Consider the following 16,356-nt stretch of genomic DNA (forward strand, 5'->3'; position numbering starts at 1 on the left):
TAATCATTTATCAATTGATCACGCAACTATATTTTCAGTTGACTATTTTAAACATTTTTCATCGATTATAATTTTTGATTTGGAAACACCTATTTAAGCAGTTTATATCATATTGCTTGAGTCTATAGTGTGAATCATTTATTTTAGTTGTTTTTGTATGTGATTGTCCAAAACAAATTCTGAAATGAATTGACATAATCTGCAATTTAAAAATGTGCATTTAAATATATAAGTTTTTTGAAATATAATACAATGATATATTATCAATATTGATTATTCAAAATATATATTTTCTAGTTAAAATACATGAACGGGTAGACCTGAACGATATATTTGTATTTTAGAATGTCATAGATTTGAATCATAAATTTTTACATTGATATTACATATACAGAATTGTATTGTTCTGTACATGTTATTTTATACAGTATAGTGCTGTCAATGATTTCGTTTAAATGAGTAATGGATTCCTAAATTATAGGAAATGAGGGAGAGGTTATTATAAAACTGAAAATCATGTATTATGTATATTTATACTATATATCATTGCAGTTATAATATTTAAAAGGGTGGACATAACTTACTATCAATTGGACATGTTGAATAATTAATAGAATATATGCCATTATGCCATAATATGAGTGTTTGTTTTGTTTTGTTTTTGTTTCCCACTAAGCTTTTGTTTTGTTTTGGGTCACAATGCCATAATATGAGTTTAAACGGCCCAATTATCCCTCTTGTCGAAAAAACAAAACAGCCCAATTATCCCAAAATAATTCGATTTCGTTCAAATATCAAGACCCAATATGTCTTAGATTAATAATTCTCATTAAACAAATTATTATTACTTAAGAAAGTTTACGTTAACCGCTAATATATTATCTTGTATTGAAAAATCGCAGCACAAAAAAAGACCATCCATGTATATGTTAAGATAATCAAAAGCAGAAAACATATCGTTTTTGGAAACAAATTCTATTGACGTTTAAATTGAAACTGATCCCTCTAAATTCTACAAATGTGAAAAAAAAAAAAATCTACAAATGTTAGGTGAACCCCAAAAGAAAACATTATAATAAGTAGATCATGTCTCTTTCCGAAGATTCGACAAATAGACAAAAAATTGATGGAACTGGTATGAAAGCTGTGAATCTCTGTGATGATAAGAAAAGAATTTATGTTTTTTTCTTTAGAAATTTTTAGAGCTTTACATGTATTTGATCTTGAATTAAATTTAGCACAAGAAAAAAAAACAAATCTGATAATCTGAGCCAATTTAATAAAAATAAATAAAAAAGTGCTTTACCATCTTCGAGGCCGTTGACACAATTGAGAATAAACGGTCAGGATTAGTTCAAAGGTTTTTTGAATTCAAACACACAGTAGTTAACGTTACAAACTTTGTAGATTCCTAAATATCCTCTATTTCACTCCCAAAGAAAAACAAACTGAAAGAAACGCAGAAGACGACGACGACGACGACCTAGAATCGATTGATCTGCAATCTCTCCTCCTTTCAATTTTTTTTCTCCTAGGGTTTGCTCTGTGCCCTAGAAGGAAAGAATCAATCAATCAATCTCTAACTCCGATTCGTTGATAAATTGATTGTAATGGCAAGCGTGAGAACCACCACCACTGGGTTACACGAGTTTCATTTAGCATCAAGAAGAGCCGAAGAAGCAGGTTCCGTTACAAAAGATCGAAACGAAAAGTTTCTTCTTTTTTGTTTTTTTTTTTTTTCTGATTCGATTGTGGTTTGATTTGCTTTGCTTTTATCTTTGAAGCGTCGAGGCGGTTTCAAGCGGTGCAATGGCTTCAATCGGTAGTGGGTGAACTCGGTATCTCGGATCAGCCATCGGAGAAAGAGTTTGTTTCTTGCTTGAGAAACGGTATGATTCTTTGCAATGCTATCAACAAGATTCACCCAGGAGCCGTCTCCAAGGTACTATATATATATATATAATATTTGTTTCTTTGTATTCTTCTTCAAATCCATTGTCTTAAGAGTTGAAAGTTTGATTCACATTTTTGTATTGTTTAAAGGTTGTGGAGAGCTACTCGCATATGCAGTCGTTTAACAGAGAGTACCAGCTTCCTCAAGCTTATCAGTATTTCGAGAACGTCAGGAACTTTCTTGTGGCGTTGCAACAGTTGAGGCTTCCTGGATTCGAGGCTTCTGATCTCGAAAAGGTAACTAAGTTCTTCTTCTTATGTTTTGATAGTTTTGAATGTGTGTGTGTTTTAATCATTGAGGTGTGTTTTGAGAACAGGATAATCTTGAGTCTGGATCGGTGAGCAAAGTTGTTGACTGCGTCTTGGGACTCAAGGCGTATCATGAGTGCAAGATGAGCAGCAGTGGTAATGGGTTCTACAAGCACGTCAAAACGCCAACGTTTCAGCTCTCTTCTTCTGCAACTAAGGTTCTTCCGGTTAGTGCTTCCAAAACGTCTAGGCATTTGGACAGAAACGATTCTGCAGATGGTGAATCTGATAAACTCAAAGGTATGATCCATGCACAGAGACTATTGAATGTATTAATTTTGAGTACTCTCTTACACGGATTTGGATGTTTGCAGTGATAGCCAAGCTGGTCGCCGATCACATTTTCAACTCCAAGGAAAATATTGATGAGAATTTTATCTCACTTGAGAATGGCAGCGATGTAAGTTGAAATGTTCTGTCTCACTTACTATGCATTTGTTCAACTCCTAAATACTGTAACAGTCGGACTAACTTGGTTCAATTGCTTGACTTCTTTGAATTGCAGAACTCTACAGTAAATTTCCAGAAAATCATCTCAAGATTCCCGGAGGTGAGTGTTCATGTTGAAGTTTTGATAACTTGTTAAATACTATAAATGAAGCTACATGTATTCAATATATCAGTGTCCGTTTGTTGCTTTTGTCACTAAATCAGACTTGTTAATGAGCTCTTTTGATGATCTGCTCCGATTTATCAAATGTTATATTTGAACTCCGCTTTGATAGATTAGCCTGACACTGTTGAAATATTTGTGTCCTATGTTTATGAACAGCTTCAATCAATCTTCAAGAATTTCCTTAACGAGGGCACCCCGAAACCATCAGACGTCAAACCTATGCCTCTGGAGGAGTTACCTGTCAATGAAGAAAACAAGGTACAGTATGTCTTTTTCTCTTTAATGCCAGTAGGCCCTGGTTATGTATTCACAAGTGATTGCTTTTATCTCTCTCTGGTTTCCACTGCTCTTTCTTAGCTTAGATACCTCTTTTTACTCCATGTATGTTTAAAAGTTTTTCTTTATACTAACAAATTGTTGGATATATTTTCCTCAGTCCAGCAACAGTCTCCTACACACGACAAAATACAACCACAAGCGTTTGCTGAAAACACAAGAAAATGAGCTTGCGGTATGTTTGAATTTAGTGAAGTTTCATGTACCTTTTTTTTTGGCAAGCCTTCATATTTTCCTGTCAACACCTTTTGCCAAGCTCTCTTAAAACTTTCATTTCTTATTTGCCTGTAACATGTGTTCTAATTCAGGTATGCTTATCTTGTTCAGGTTCTCAAGACTTTGTTCATACAAACGAAGCAGGATTTTAAGGAATTTCAGATTCATCTGCAAAGAGATCTGATGGAACTAGGTTAGTTTGTTTTTCTGGAAGCTCCATTTTATCTCCTCTGGGGAAAACTGTCGGTATTTGTTTTCCGTTTTCTGGTATTAATCCAACATTCTGGGATATGCTTCTTATATACACAGGGAATCAGATGCAAGAGATGTCATCAGCAGCTCAAGGATATTACAAAGTGGTGGAAGAGAACAGAAAGTTATATAACATGGTGCAAGATCTTAAAGGTATAAAAATAGTTTACACGAGTTTTACTCTTTTCATAAATCTCAATAATGCCATTTCTAATCTCCTGCAGGAAATATAAGAGTGTTCTGCAGAGTTAGGCCGATCTTCAATAGTGAAATGAAAGGTGTAATAGATTACATAGGAAAAGATGGCTCTTTGTTTGTTCTGGATCCATCAAAGCCTCAAAAAGATGCAAGAAAAACTTTTCAGTTTAATCAAGTGTTTGCTCCAACAGCAACTCAAGGTAACTTTGCAATTTACTCAAGAGGTTGTATAAGCATGTGTCAGTTCTCACACTTCTTTGTGTCCCCATGTGTACAGATGACGTATTCAGAGAAACACAGCCATTAATCAGATCAGTGATGGATGGTTACAATGTCTGCATTTTTGCTTACGGACAAACCGGATCAGGGAAGACATACACAATGGTGAGAATACAAACTAGAGCATCTTCTTCTTGCCTTTTTACATTTTATAGTTATTTATAAAAAAATTCCTGATGCAGAGTGGTCCTCCGGGCAGATCAGCTACTGAAATGGGAATAAACTATCTTGCTCTCAATGATCTCTTTCTGATATGTGATAAAAGAAAGGACATGATGACGTATGAGATATACGTTCAAATGGTTGAAATCTACAATGAACAAGTCCGAGACCTTCTTGCTGAGAATTCCTCCTGCACCAAATATCCTTTCATGACTGCTGAAACTTTAATTTTACTTTTACTGGTTTGTTTATCTATCTCACGATCGACCTAGTGTTATTCTTGACTATATATCCACATTAGATATCCGAACTTGCTCAAGCGAGGACGATGGCTTAAGTCTCCCAGATGCTACTATGCATTCTGTGAGTTCTACCATGGATGTCCTGCGTCTGATGGAGGCTGGTGAGGTGAACAGGGCTGTTAGTTCCACGTCCATGAATAACCGAAGTAGTCGGTCTCACAGGTTCTCTTCCTTAACTTGAACCACAAACACTCAAGAGTTATATTATCTAAACTCAGTTGTCTTTCTTTAGTATTTTTATGGTGCACGTACGTGGGAAAGACACGTCTGGAGGTACCATCCGGAGTTGCTTGCATCTGGTGGATCTTGCAGGGAGCGAGAGAGTAGATAAATCAGAGGTTACAGGGGACAGACTCAAGGAAGCACAGTATATCAACAAATCTCTTTCTTGTCTCGGAGATGTGATTTATGCATTGGCTCAGAAGAATTCTCACATCCCTTACCGAAACAGCAAGCTGACTCTTCTACTCCAAGACGCATTAGGTACTTTGACTATATTAATCCTTAATTGTGAACAGCCGATATTCAGTAGCGCCTTTCTGTGATGTCTATGTTTCAGGAGGTCAAGCCAAAACGCTGATGTTTGCTCATTTGAGTCCTGAAGAAGACTCCTTTGGGGAAACAATCAGTACTTTAAAATTCGCGCAAAGAGTCTCCACAGTCGAACTTGGCGTTGCTCGTGCACACAAAGAGACTAGAGAGGTTATGCATCTCAAAGAGCAGGTCTGTAGACAGTAACATAAATTTGTATCCAGTTTGTGTATAGATTATGTGAGCCAACAAACATTTTTTGTATCCTTCTTTCAGATTGAAAACCTGAAGAAGGCTTTGGGTTCTGGAGAATGGAACAGTGTTTCCTACGGTGGAGCAAAGGAGATAAAATCTCCTTTAAGCAGGCCACCAACCGCAACAACAGAGAAAACTCCTCCACGTCTCAGAAGATTAAGCATCGAAAACGGTAGCAACAACACAAAGGCAAACCTTGAAGACAGAAAAGGAATTAAATCACCTTTGGCCTCTCGTCGTGCACAAAGATTGAGTTTGGAGGGTCCAAAGTCTTGTAAAAAGGAAGAAAATAGCAAAGGAGATCCCACTATGGAGGTGCAGCAGCTCAAGAATCCACTGAGTCCTGTAAGCTCTTATCGAAACAGAGGAGTGAAAGTAGATGGCAGAACAAGCATTCCTCAGCTCCAGCTATTGCAGACACCTGTTAAGGAAGATCATCCTAGAAACGAGATACAGTTTATTTCTGTGGATTCTAGGACAAATGGAAAAAGTTCACACATACGGAAGTCACTGAGGACAATCGGAAAGCTGATCAATGGCTCAGAGAAGAGGTATGATAAAGACTTTATGTTTATTTTATAGTCTGCATGACAATATTATGCATTAACCTTTTTTGATACCAGGAAGGAGAACATTCCTGCAAATCCACGGTCGCCGCTTGGAGTCCCAAATAATTTCAGTGGTGTGAAGTCGCCAAACACAAGTAACGCTAAAACACTGAGGAGGCAATCACTCACAGGTGTCATGCCATCAGGTCCTGAAAGATCACGTAGATCCTCAATAGGAGGAAATCCAATTGAGAATGGTTAGTTAGATCTTACCATAAGTTCACAAGTTTCTTTACTAAAGCTAATCAATATCTAAGCTTTTTTTTTGTTGTTGGCTTTCATAGGTGAAAGTGGTGCAAGAACTGCAAAGACACCTCCACCTATGCGTTCATCATCAAAGATAGTGAAGAAGAGGGCGTAAAGAGTATTGAAGCATCATAACACGTTCTCTTGCTTTGGCTCGAAGCAAAGTTTCTCACTGGAGAGTCTTATTTTCAGCATCTCTCACTTCAGTTTTCTTCAATTTTTTTTTTAGTAAATAAGAACTCAACTTGAGATGGCTCTGACTGTAACATAGAGATTCTTCTGGTTTAAGCCATACTTAGCATCTGAAACATTGAATTCATTAATGTCACGGTCACATTTTAAATCTTTACAAAGAACTTTTCATTTACTGTACTTTTTGCAGACTATACAGTCACAACAACAACAACAACTTGTGAAGCACATTGCATGCAGGTCATCTATTTGATTTTGCATAAGCATCAGTCAAAATCTTCTTGAATCTCCGGAGATCTAACTTTACTTGCTGGTTGGTTAAGTATATCCCCTTTGTGAATTGCCACCCTTTCTGAGTGATGCTGCTTGGGTCTCTTAGGATTGGATCGTTTTTATCATATTGATCAGACAATGAGCTCTCTCTTGGAAGAATTTTATAACCAATGTAGTCTAGACCAAGCTTCTTTGCCGGTTCTCCGTAATATGTCTCTGCTGCCCAATCTGTCCCTAGTGGAATGATCTGAATGAAGACACCTCCAGGTTTCATGAACAGAAAATGAGTCATTGCTGCTCCATGTACTCCAACCATGACAGTGCTTGAGTTAAGCACTCTGTAGATCTTGGCTAGCTCCGTTGTTCTGTCAGGTCTCAAAACCTCGACTTGAAACCCTATCCTCTGAGCCAGTTTCACCATCAGATCCTCGTTTGTTATGGCTCGAGACCCGGTTCTTGAGAACAAAGCTAGTTTAGGCTTCTTAGCTTTTCTTCTCTTTGCTGCTTTTCCGTGGAACCGACGCTCCTCCGCGGCGTCCAGTATGTTGATTCTTGGTCTATAAGCTTGATCAAGTAGGTTCTTGAACTCAGTGATGGTTGTTCTATCGTCTTTCATCTGAGAAGGATCCACTGTTAACTCACCATGGATACTAAGACCAACGATTGCTTCCTTGAAGCAGTGAGTTCTCTTGTCTTTGGTGAAATCAACAAGAGGATAGTCAGAGAGCTGAGAGATTACATCTCCGTACTTCATCTCCCACCACTTGTGATACTCAGCAATCACAAAGACAACCTTTCTGTTGTAACGTTTGGATGTTATAAACAAAGGTATAAGCCCGTCGTTGAACTCATGGTAGAGGTTTCCAGTATATCCTCCCGTAGAGAATATCACTGCTGGCACTTCATGGATCACTTGGCAGCTGTGCTTATCGCCAGAAACCTTCACAAGTTTCAGCTCACCGATGGTATCCATTATACTAGTTTCCCACTTTCTTGGGTATGGTTTGATTATTTCTTGTGAGACATGATCATCACTGGAGGTGTAGAGGAAGACGGAGGACGAAGGAGAGTGTGTTCTGATGTCGCCTTTCATTGAACAGATGTCTGAACGATAACCGGTTCTGTCACATAATATGCTCCCTTCTGCATAATCACCACATGAAAATAAAACACTGAGAACCCTTTGCTTGAGCATCAAGAATGGTAGGAAAGAAAGGATTAAGTACTAACCATTTTTAGACGGCTTGGGAGGTTCTGTAATGTTATGTGAAACCTGGTCTTCAATCTCTTTTTTTGCCGGCTTGGGAGGTTCTGTAATGTTATGTGAAACCTGGTCTTCAATCTCTTTTATTGAAGAATCTGCAAAAACATATGAAGTGAAAGTAGTTTAGGTTAACAGCAACAAAAAAAAGAGACGGAAGTGAGTTACTTGGAATACAAGATAGAAGAAGAATCGTACCGATGAGAGACAGAGCAGAGGGGTAAGGGAAATAAAAGAGGTAAGGAGCAAAGACAAAACAACTTGAGATAAGAGTGAAGAGAAGAAGGTAGATAAGCTTAGGCTTCGATCTCTTTGCGCTGCTCCCAGAAGAATTATTCAAACCGAAGACATAAGGAAACATCTTCAAAGATTTGTCTTGTTTGATCTGTTCAACTTTTTTGAGATTCTGCCTCATCATTTACTTGTTAATCAAGTCACATAGATGAAAAAAATATAAGGGGAAAGAGAGAACTTTTTCTGGGTATAGTGAACTTTTTGTTAGTAAACAGAACCTCTATCTATCTAGCTAGATGGGGAGAGAAAGAGAGAGATCAGAGAGAGAGATCAAATAGTAGAGGCAAAGTTTTCCTTTGAAAAACGGAGTATATATCTTAAGATAGAGACGTTCTTTTGGAAGATAGAGACGTTTCTAGTATTGTTTGGGGAGAGAGAGAAACATACTAAGTCTTGAGTTTTTTGGTCGAGATAGAGAGATGGGGATTAGAGAGACGTGTGGGAGAAAGAGAAAGGGACCTTGGCCAAACCCATCTTTTGAGTGGCGTTTATATGTTGCTTGCATCACAAGATCCCTTTTTCTTTAACACATTTTTGGTTAAATGCCTAAATTAGTATAATATAAATACGCGTTTTGGTTGAAATCATCGCATCAGTGACCATATTAATCTTCCTTGTATGGAATTTATGTCTTAATCAAGAACAAAACAAAGTTAAAATAGTGGTGATTAGACACAAATATTTTCTCTGCTCTTTTATATCTCACAGATTAATGTATTCTACCTGGCATCATGCTGCGAAGTTATTACCGGAAATAAATATTTCTTTTTTGAGGTAAAAGACTGCATGACCCGGAGCTAGTTTTATGGTTCAAACTTCAAGTCTTCAACTCAAAAAATCCAAAAATGAAGTTGTCATATCATACTGCCATGAGCCATCGGTAGCAAGTTGTCTTATGGATTCAATCATAGATTCAAATATATGATGAGACTAATTTATTCATAGGGATGACTGATTAAGAATAAAGAATTTCAAATTATTGGACATTATAATATCATGAAAATATGGAGTATGACATGTCAAAGGAAGAAATTATCAAACAGCCAACGGGGGGCGGTCTTAACGGTCAAATACATACAAAACGTCGTATTCCAATGAGTAGCAACAATATAGAATATATATTTGTTGTTGCACAAGATATTTGATTATAAACTCGTTTTATGAGAAATATAACCCACGGATTTTTATTAAACGTCCACTAAACAACAAAAACGTAATGAGTTTATCCCAGAATAATTAAAAGTTGGTGGGCGAAAAAAGTCAAATAAAATTTGCAGAAAGATTAAAAAAAGCTGGTGGATGAAATTCTAGAATCAGACTGAAAGCATACAGCAGGATGAAATTATGCTGAATCAACTATTTGTAATTTAAATTCATTGTATAGTTTATGTAGAAATTGCTAACTTCAAACCAAAGTATTGCGATCCACTTTAGACCAATATTTTGAAGTATGTAAAGTTCTAATCAAGATATAAAATTTTACTTAGAAATAACAAGGGGGTTTGATTAAAAGGGTATGTATTTGCAATTGTCATATGCATTTACTTACATCATTGTTAGCTTTATGTTGAAACAACTCAAAACTAATTTTTTTCTTTTTGAGAATATGATTCGATGATAACTGCAGTATAAGTACGCAAAGAGGATCATCGAAGGCCGTGATTTTGCTTTATTGGGATTTGTGAAGTTAGCCATATCCACTTTTAGACGAACAATTCGTGAGCGAGTCATTAATAAATATAAGATGACCGGAAAGTTTCTTTTTAGTTGATGTTAATGTTTGACACTTCGCTAGTATTATTAGGGCATGTGATGCGAAGAATAAGTATGTTGACGATAACTCTTAAAACTTTTAGTCTACGGAACTATACAGCTTTTCTCCTCTAGTAAATTATGGGTAAATTATAATGACATATATAAACTCTAAAAAGACTACACCAGAAAAGAGATTCAGAGAAGAGATATCTCCTCGTGGCGGTTTCGACCAAGATTAGAATAAAATAGTGCGTTAATATTATGTTAAAACATAAAATACTCGTCCTAGTCAATCATTTGTTTACATGTGTTAGTTCATATGTCAGTTTTTGAGTTTGCTGTATGAATAAATATGGTATAATAAAACTTTTATATCGCAGTTTTGATTTTTTTTGTTTCTGCTCGTAAAAATTCAAAACACATTATGCATTGATATTCTTAGGTTAGTTTAGGACAGTTCATAAAAGTCAACTATATTAATATAAAACACCCTTGCGCGTTGCGATTGTAACGGCATGAAGACTAGTTCCCTGCATTTCAATTCGGGTCATTCGATCTTACTCAGGTCGAAGTCAAATTATTTCAAAAATTACTGGTAAAGATTTAGTGATTGTGTTTCAAAAAAAAAGAAGATTTTGTGATCAAACCACCGAAACTGAATGAAACTGGTTCTGAGGGTAGCAGAACTGCGTAAATGTGATAATATAACCTTGTCTAATATTCTATCCGTTTCAAATTAATCTACATTTGAGAGAGAAAAATTGTTTCAAATTTTTTTTTTATTTTTTTATTGCAATTTTAATAGATAATAATGATAAGTTGTAAATTAAAAAAAAAATAATTGTATTTATTAAATTTTGATTGGTTAAAAATTATGGAAAAGAATAATTACAAAAACTATATATTTAATACTAAAACTTAATGTGTTTTATTAATAAGTGTAAAAATCTGAAAACATTGATTAATTTGAAACAGACAGAATATGTATAAATCATCTTATTCTCAAACTATAATTATTGAAAGTTTTATAGATTCAAACCAGCCATGATTCCAATATATGTATATGATGATAATAATCAGACAAAAGCACATATACAGTATTCAAGTGACATGTTTATATAGATACATACAAACGTAAAACTTATTTCAAAATTATTCAATATCATATAAAATTATCTAAAACCCGACCTAAGAATTTAATGTGATAGCAAGCTGTAATATGTGTGGTAATTGTTATGAACTTATTCTGTCAAGTATGGTTATGCTTATGTCTATGTCTAGCTATTTAAAATGTTTGATGTCATTTGATATGTCCTTGTGTAACTGGCAGACCGAAAAAAGTTATAGGGCTTCGAAATGCTGGGCCAGATTAATTTAAAAAGCCTATTTATTTTATTATCCATGTGTCCGACCAAACACAGAAACACTTTTTGGTTCTCCAAACCTCAAGTCATAGTCTTTGTATTAAGACATACTGACTCGCATTTCTGCTGACATTTGGATTCTAGAAAGATCAGAACTTGTTGAAGAAACAGCTCAAAGGAATAAGAAAGTGGTATTCTTTAGTAATCACCTGAGTTCAATTTCATGTAAAAGGGAAGTTTAAGTTTTCTTTCCTAAAGTCTAAAGAGCAGAGAAGCAATGAGTGACGCGTTTTGTTCGGACTGTAAGAAGCACAACGGAGAAGAAGCAAAGTGTAATGTGTATGTCACTGAACATAAAGGCTGGACCTTTGTTTGCTAAATTTGGTTTGGCTCAGAAATAATGTTCTAAAAATCGCTAGGCGGTTACCAAGCGCTTAATAGAGGACTAGCGATTAGGCGGGTTAACTGATTTAGAACAGTCTAAACCAGTTTGAATCTTATAAATATGTATAAATCGGATTTTAAGAAAATTATTTCGAATTTAAAATTCTCGGTTAAAAGAAACAAGAATTCTGTATCAGTTGCAATACAGGCAGTGGCGGAACTAGTTTTTTAGGAGGGTGGTCAATTAACCCACATGAATTTTTGTTTTTTAAAAAAAAAATACTTGTATTTTCTTGAAGAAAATCTGATGAAAATAGTTATTGACCCTTTTAAAATTTACATATTATGAAATTGACCCTAGTCAAACAAAATGCTACCTCCGCCACTGAATGCAGGTAGACAAACAAAAAGGCACTCATTACATGGTCTACGTTTACCTAATGATAAAATGGAAAAGTCTTCAATCTTAGCCAAATGGCTGCAGAGATTGAACCGACGTCACGTAATGTCTATCTCTACTTTGAAGTAATCAAATCTTCACCCCTGAACAATTAATTACTCCCCCGTCATCAATAATTAATGGTTTTGTAACAAGAAGGTGTTTTTTTTATAAATCCTATCGATTAATCCGGTCGACTCCAGAAAAATACACTTAATGCTAAAGAGTATACTAGCTACTATACTGCATGACTCGAATTTGGAATACTTTCCGATTAATGAAAGAAGGTAAAAGGTTTGGAGTTTCTTTTTCTAACATTTCAGATTTTTTAACTAGTCATTGACAATATATGCATGGCAAGGCTTTGGACGTAAGTATTATACAATCGTGCCATGTCATATTAGATAAACATGTTGCAACAGATATACTCTTACAGTTTTACTTTATTTCTCACAAGAATGAAAAGAAGAAGAAAACAAGTTCATGTTATCTAAGGTACACCGTACACATCACTTGGTTTGGAAGCTACTTAACTGTACCAAGCACCCTTTTTTAACTACCAAACACCATTTTAAACATGCCAATTTGTATATAATGTGCTTTCAGTCATAGACACTCAATTTGGATCGTAATATCTTTATTTTATGTATCTAATTCAGAGTATAATTTTTGGAAAAGAAGAAAAAGGTGGAAGTACCTAAAATAATTATATCAAAACAAATCGATTGAGTGAGCTTACTTTGTTACAAAAAACATTGTACTCACTAAATAATATGGAAGTCTACTAAAAAAATATATATATATGGAAGTCTACTTTTATTCTTCTATATTATTCGAAATTATTGGTTTGTATATGTTTTGCTTTTTATAAGAGCTGAATAAGCTGACAAAAAAAGAGATGAATACAATAATATTATTATATCATAATTTCCATGACTAATATAATATACAATACTAGTAATTCTACTGGTTGGCAAGCCCTACCATAAGATAGGTGAGAGGTATGAGCATGGTTGGTGAAGAGTATGAGCGGTAGAAAAGGCTTTTACCCAAATCTCACCAACTCTATCCAATATCAATTTCTTCAATATTAATTCCATCGCAATCAATTTGTGTTTGGCAATCAATTTATGTGTTTGGTAAGCTTTTCATCATCTCTACGATGGAGGGAATGATGCGTACTCGACTTTCTTTTCCCATAAAGTCAACAAGTTTTTTCTACATATGAATTATGCATTTAGTATACAAATGAATTTTACTTGATGCATTGCATGTTGAGATTTGTTTGAAACTCGACATGAGATTCTTAAAACATTTTAAAACAATGGAACTAAAACAAAATAACATGTTGGTTAGCTGATGGAATATGGTTCGAGTATAATTCTAATCATGGTTGATTCTTTCTAGTCTAAACCAGTCTAAACTATACATGCAACCTAAAACCAAAACAAAAACAAACAAAAAGCTAGCAACACAAATCTTGTTTAAACAAAAAGTAGTTGTCAAGTGTCATTCAACAATAATGATCTAATCGTACTGTGTTGTTTTTCTTTATTTGGTTTTAGATGGCATGTGTAGTTTGTTTAGACTAGAAAGAATCAACCATGATTAAAAATATACTCGTACAATATCCCATCAACAAATCAAAAATGTTTTTTTTTTGTAACCAAAAATATACTTGTTTTCTTTGTGTTAGTTCAATTGTTAAAAAATATCATACCGAGTTTCAAAAAATCTTCAACATGCATCTAAGTAAAATTAATTTGTATACGAAGATGAACTCCCTCCTGTTGTTTTTGTTATTGTTCAATTGGTGAAGTCATAAGTGTAATATAGACACAATTTTTGGCCCTTTTATCACTATATACTATAGTCACCTGGGAATAAATGACACTCCATATATATAATATACGATCTGGATAACATTTGGTATTATGAGCTATTAATGGGGTTACCCTTTTTTATTATAAAAAGAGTTAACATTTTAGCAACATTCTATGCAAGATCAGAAAAAATCCCAAAAATATAAAATAAATTTATACGGTTAGTGTAGATCCGAAAATCTACACTAAGTATTTTGTACTGTTTGAGATATAAAATATGGGGAAATAAGGATGTAGATAACAATATCTTTAGAGTACAACAATTTAAACAGATTTTGGTTGACAAAAATAGACTTTTATTGATTTATAGAGGTTGAATACAATAAAGAAATGAGATCGAAAATTACGATTGAGATCGAACTAAGAAAAGATCTGAAGCGAGTTTGGTGAGGTCGAAATGTATTGTGAACTCTCTCTCTAGGTTTTTCACGTGTGTTCTTTCTTTGTCTAGACTTTCTTCTTATAACGACTCGATTCCTTGCTACTTCCTCGATTTTTGGAACTTGCTCTTCCATAATCGACCTCGTTTGGTGCAAATTATAGTTCTTTTGTACACTGGGCCTTGCTAAGTCCATAATATTCCCGGCCCATCCTTTGACTCGGCCTAAGATTCATGCTCGGCCTCTTTGGGTTGACATTGACTTTGAAATTCGACCCACTTTATTTGTGGTTGATTTTGGGTCCAACATTTATCCTCTAGTCTCTTTTATTTGATAAAATAAAGAGGCTGTGCAACTGTTCTCGTTAATCGTGGCCATTACTTGTTCGAGACATGCTTCGACTTCCAATGGTTACATACGCTTATAAGGTGCTACCTAGGTCATCATTGCCTTTCTTGATACTAGCGACAGAGCTGTTAGAGGCGTTTTACGTTTTCTCTAAATACCTGAAGGGGGTTCTTTCTCAACCTTAATTGCTTTCCTTTTCTCTATTTTTTGTGATATCTCATCTTTCATCGTTGACTTCCTTTTTTCTTAAGATGGTTTCATCATTCTCTTTCCCTATTCCGACGACCACGAACGACCAGCTCGAGAATCTGTATAACGTGCACGGTGTTGATCGTGCTGTTATTATTGATCTGGCCACCATGTTCGAAACTCCTGAAATCGTTTGAGGAGTTTACTGTAGGGCATGGGCCTATATGTCTTTCTTTGAGACCTGCGGCCTTTCTTTCCCGATCCCGGAGCTGATTCTCGAAATACTCACGATACTGGGACTATTTTTACCTAGATGTGTCCTAATCTGCTAAGGCATCTTTTGGCGATCCTAGTGAGGGCTAGAGAAGAAGGTGTTTTGTTTGGGCTTGACGAGCTTTGTCATCTGTATGTGATGAAGCGAAACAAGCAGAGTCCAGGGACTTTACTCATGTCTCCGCACCCTGGTCGTCACGTCATCGAGGGGCTTCTGTACCGCGACAAAAAGTGGCGGGAACAATACTTCGTTTTAAGGTTGACGCAGCGTCTGTGGAAGGCTTTGATTTCTCCAGACTTCCTCAGATTTGGGTTGAAGATATATGTTAGTTTCCTGTATCTATTCCTTACTTTCTTTATTTATGCAATCACGTTTGGATACTGAGTGTTCGTTTTTTGACATAGTTCATTCGGGGAGTTGAGCTATGTCTGATCAGCTCCGAGGCTTGCTATCATTCCTTCAATGGGGCCGTACTCAGTGATCGTCTTTTAATAAAAAATGAAATGAACTGCGAGTTCTATGTTTGCCATTTGTGCTGTATTTACTTAGGCCAGAAGTTTTGTTGGCCGTTTGATCGAGTCAGTAGATATTATATCGATTTTGCTGAGTCGATGGAATTACTTGTCGAACTAGTCATGTTTGAGTGAGATTATCTGCGTTCGGAGACTTGATCAAGGTCTCGAAACACAGTTAATCGTGGTTTATTTTTAAGATAGAAAGTATTTTGTAGTGTTTGAGATGTAAAACATGGAAAAATAAGGATGTAGGAAACAATTTCTTTCGAACACAATGATTTAAATAGATTCCGGTTGACAATAATGGATTTTTATTGATTTCTGGAAGTTGAATACAATAAAGAATGAGATCAAAAACTGCAATTGAGATTGAAGTAAGAAAAGATCTAAAGCGAGCTTGGTGAGGTCGAAATGTATTGTGAGTTCTTTCTCTAAAGTTTTTCACGTATGTCTTTTTTTTATCTAGACTTCCTTCTTATAACGATTTTCAGCTACTTCTTCAATCTTCGGAATTTCTTCTTCCATAATTGATCTCGTTTGGT

At 35.4% G+C, this 16,356-nt stretch overlaps 2 protein-coding genes across 3 annotated transcripts; one reads left to right on the top strand and one right to left on the bottom strand.

Annotated features, from left to right (window-relative positions):
- The first annotated feature begins 1,410 nt into the window (after window positions 1–1,410).
- LOC108805212 (kinesin-like protein KIN-14L) lies at window positions 1,411–6,635 on the top strand. Of its 2 annotated transcripts, XM_018577192.2 has the most exons (19): window positions 1,411–1,683; window positions 1,785–1,942; window positions 2,044–2,190; window positions 2,271–2,502; window positions 2,577–2,662; window positions 2,768–2,812; window positions 3,035–3,136; window positions 3,315–3,389; window positions 3,542–3,623; window positions 3,740–3,835; window positions 3,907–4,080; window positions 4,158–4,264; window positions 4,342–4,520; window positions 4,618–4,785; window positions 4,856–5,106; window positions 5,183–5,346; window positions 5,431–5,960; window positions 6,033–6,214; window positions 6,302–6,635. In XM_018577192.2, exons 1-19 carry the CDS (start codon window positions 1,611–1,613, stop codon window positions 6,376–6,378), a joined length of 2,928 nt encoding a protein of 975 aa, XP_018432694.2. In that variant the 5' UTR covers window positions 1,411–1,610; the 3' UTR covers window positions 6,379–6,635. The 2 variants fall into 2 exon arrangements, with proteins under 2 accessions (XP_018432694.2, XP_056842366.1); XM_056986386.1 differs by lacking the exon at window positions 6,302–6,635 and having other exon boundaries at window positions 6,033–6,219.
- On the bottom strand, window positions 6,559–8,433 carry LOC108805213 (xylan glycosyltransferase MUCI21). Its single transcript, XM_018577193.2, has 3 exons — window positions 8,188–8,433; window positions 7,959–8,087; window positions 6,559–7,871 (listed from the first exon to the last, which is right to left on the bottom strand). Exons 1-3 carry the CDS (start codon window positions 8,405–8,407, stop codon window positions 6,697–6,699), a joined length of 1,524 nt encoding a protein of 507 aa, XP_018432695.2. The 5' UTR covers window positions 8,408–8,433; the 3' UTR covers window positions 6,559–6,696.
- Window positions 8,434–16,356: the final 7,923 nt, after the last annotated feature.

This window comes from Raphanus sativus, chromosome 5, assembly GCF_000801105.2.
Source record: "Raphanus sativus cultivar WK10039 chromosome 5, ASM80110v3, whole genome shotgun sequence".
Taxonomy (NCBI): Eukaryota; Viridiplantae; Streptophyta; class Magnoliopsida; order Brassicales; family Brassicaceae; genus Raphanus; species Raphanus sativus.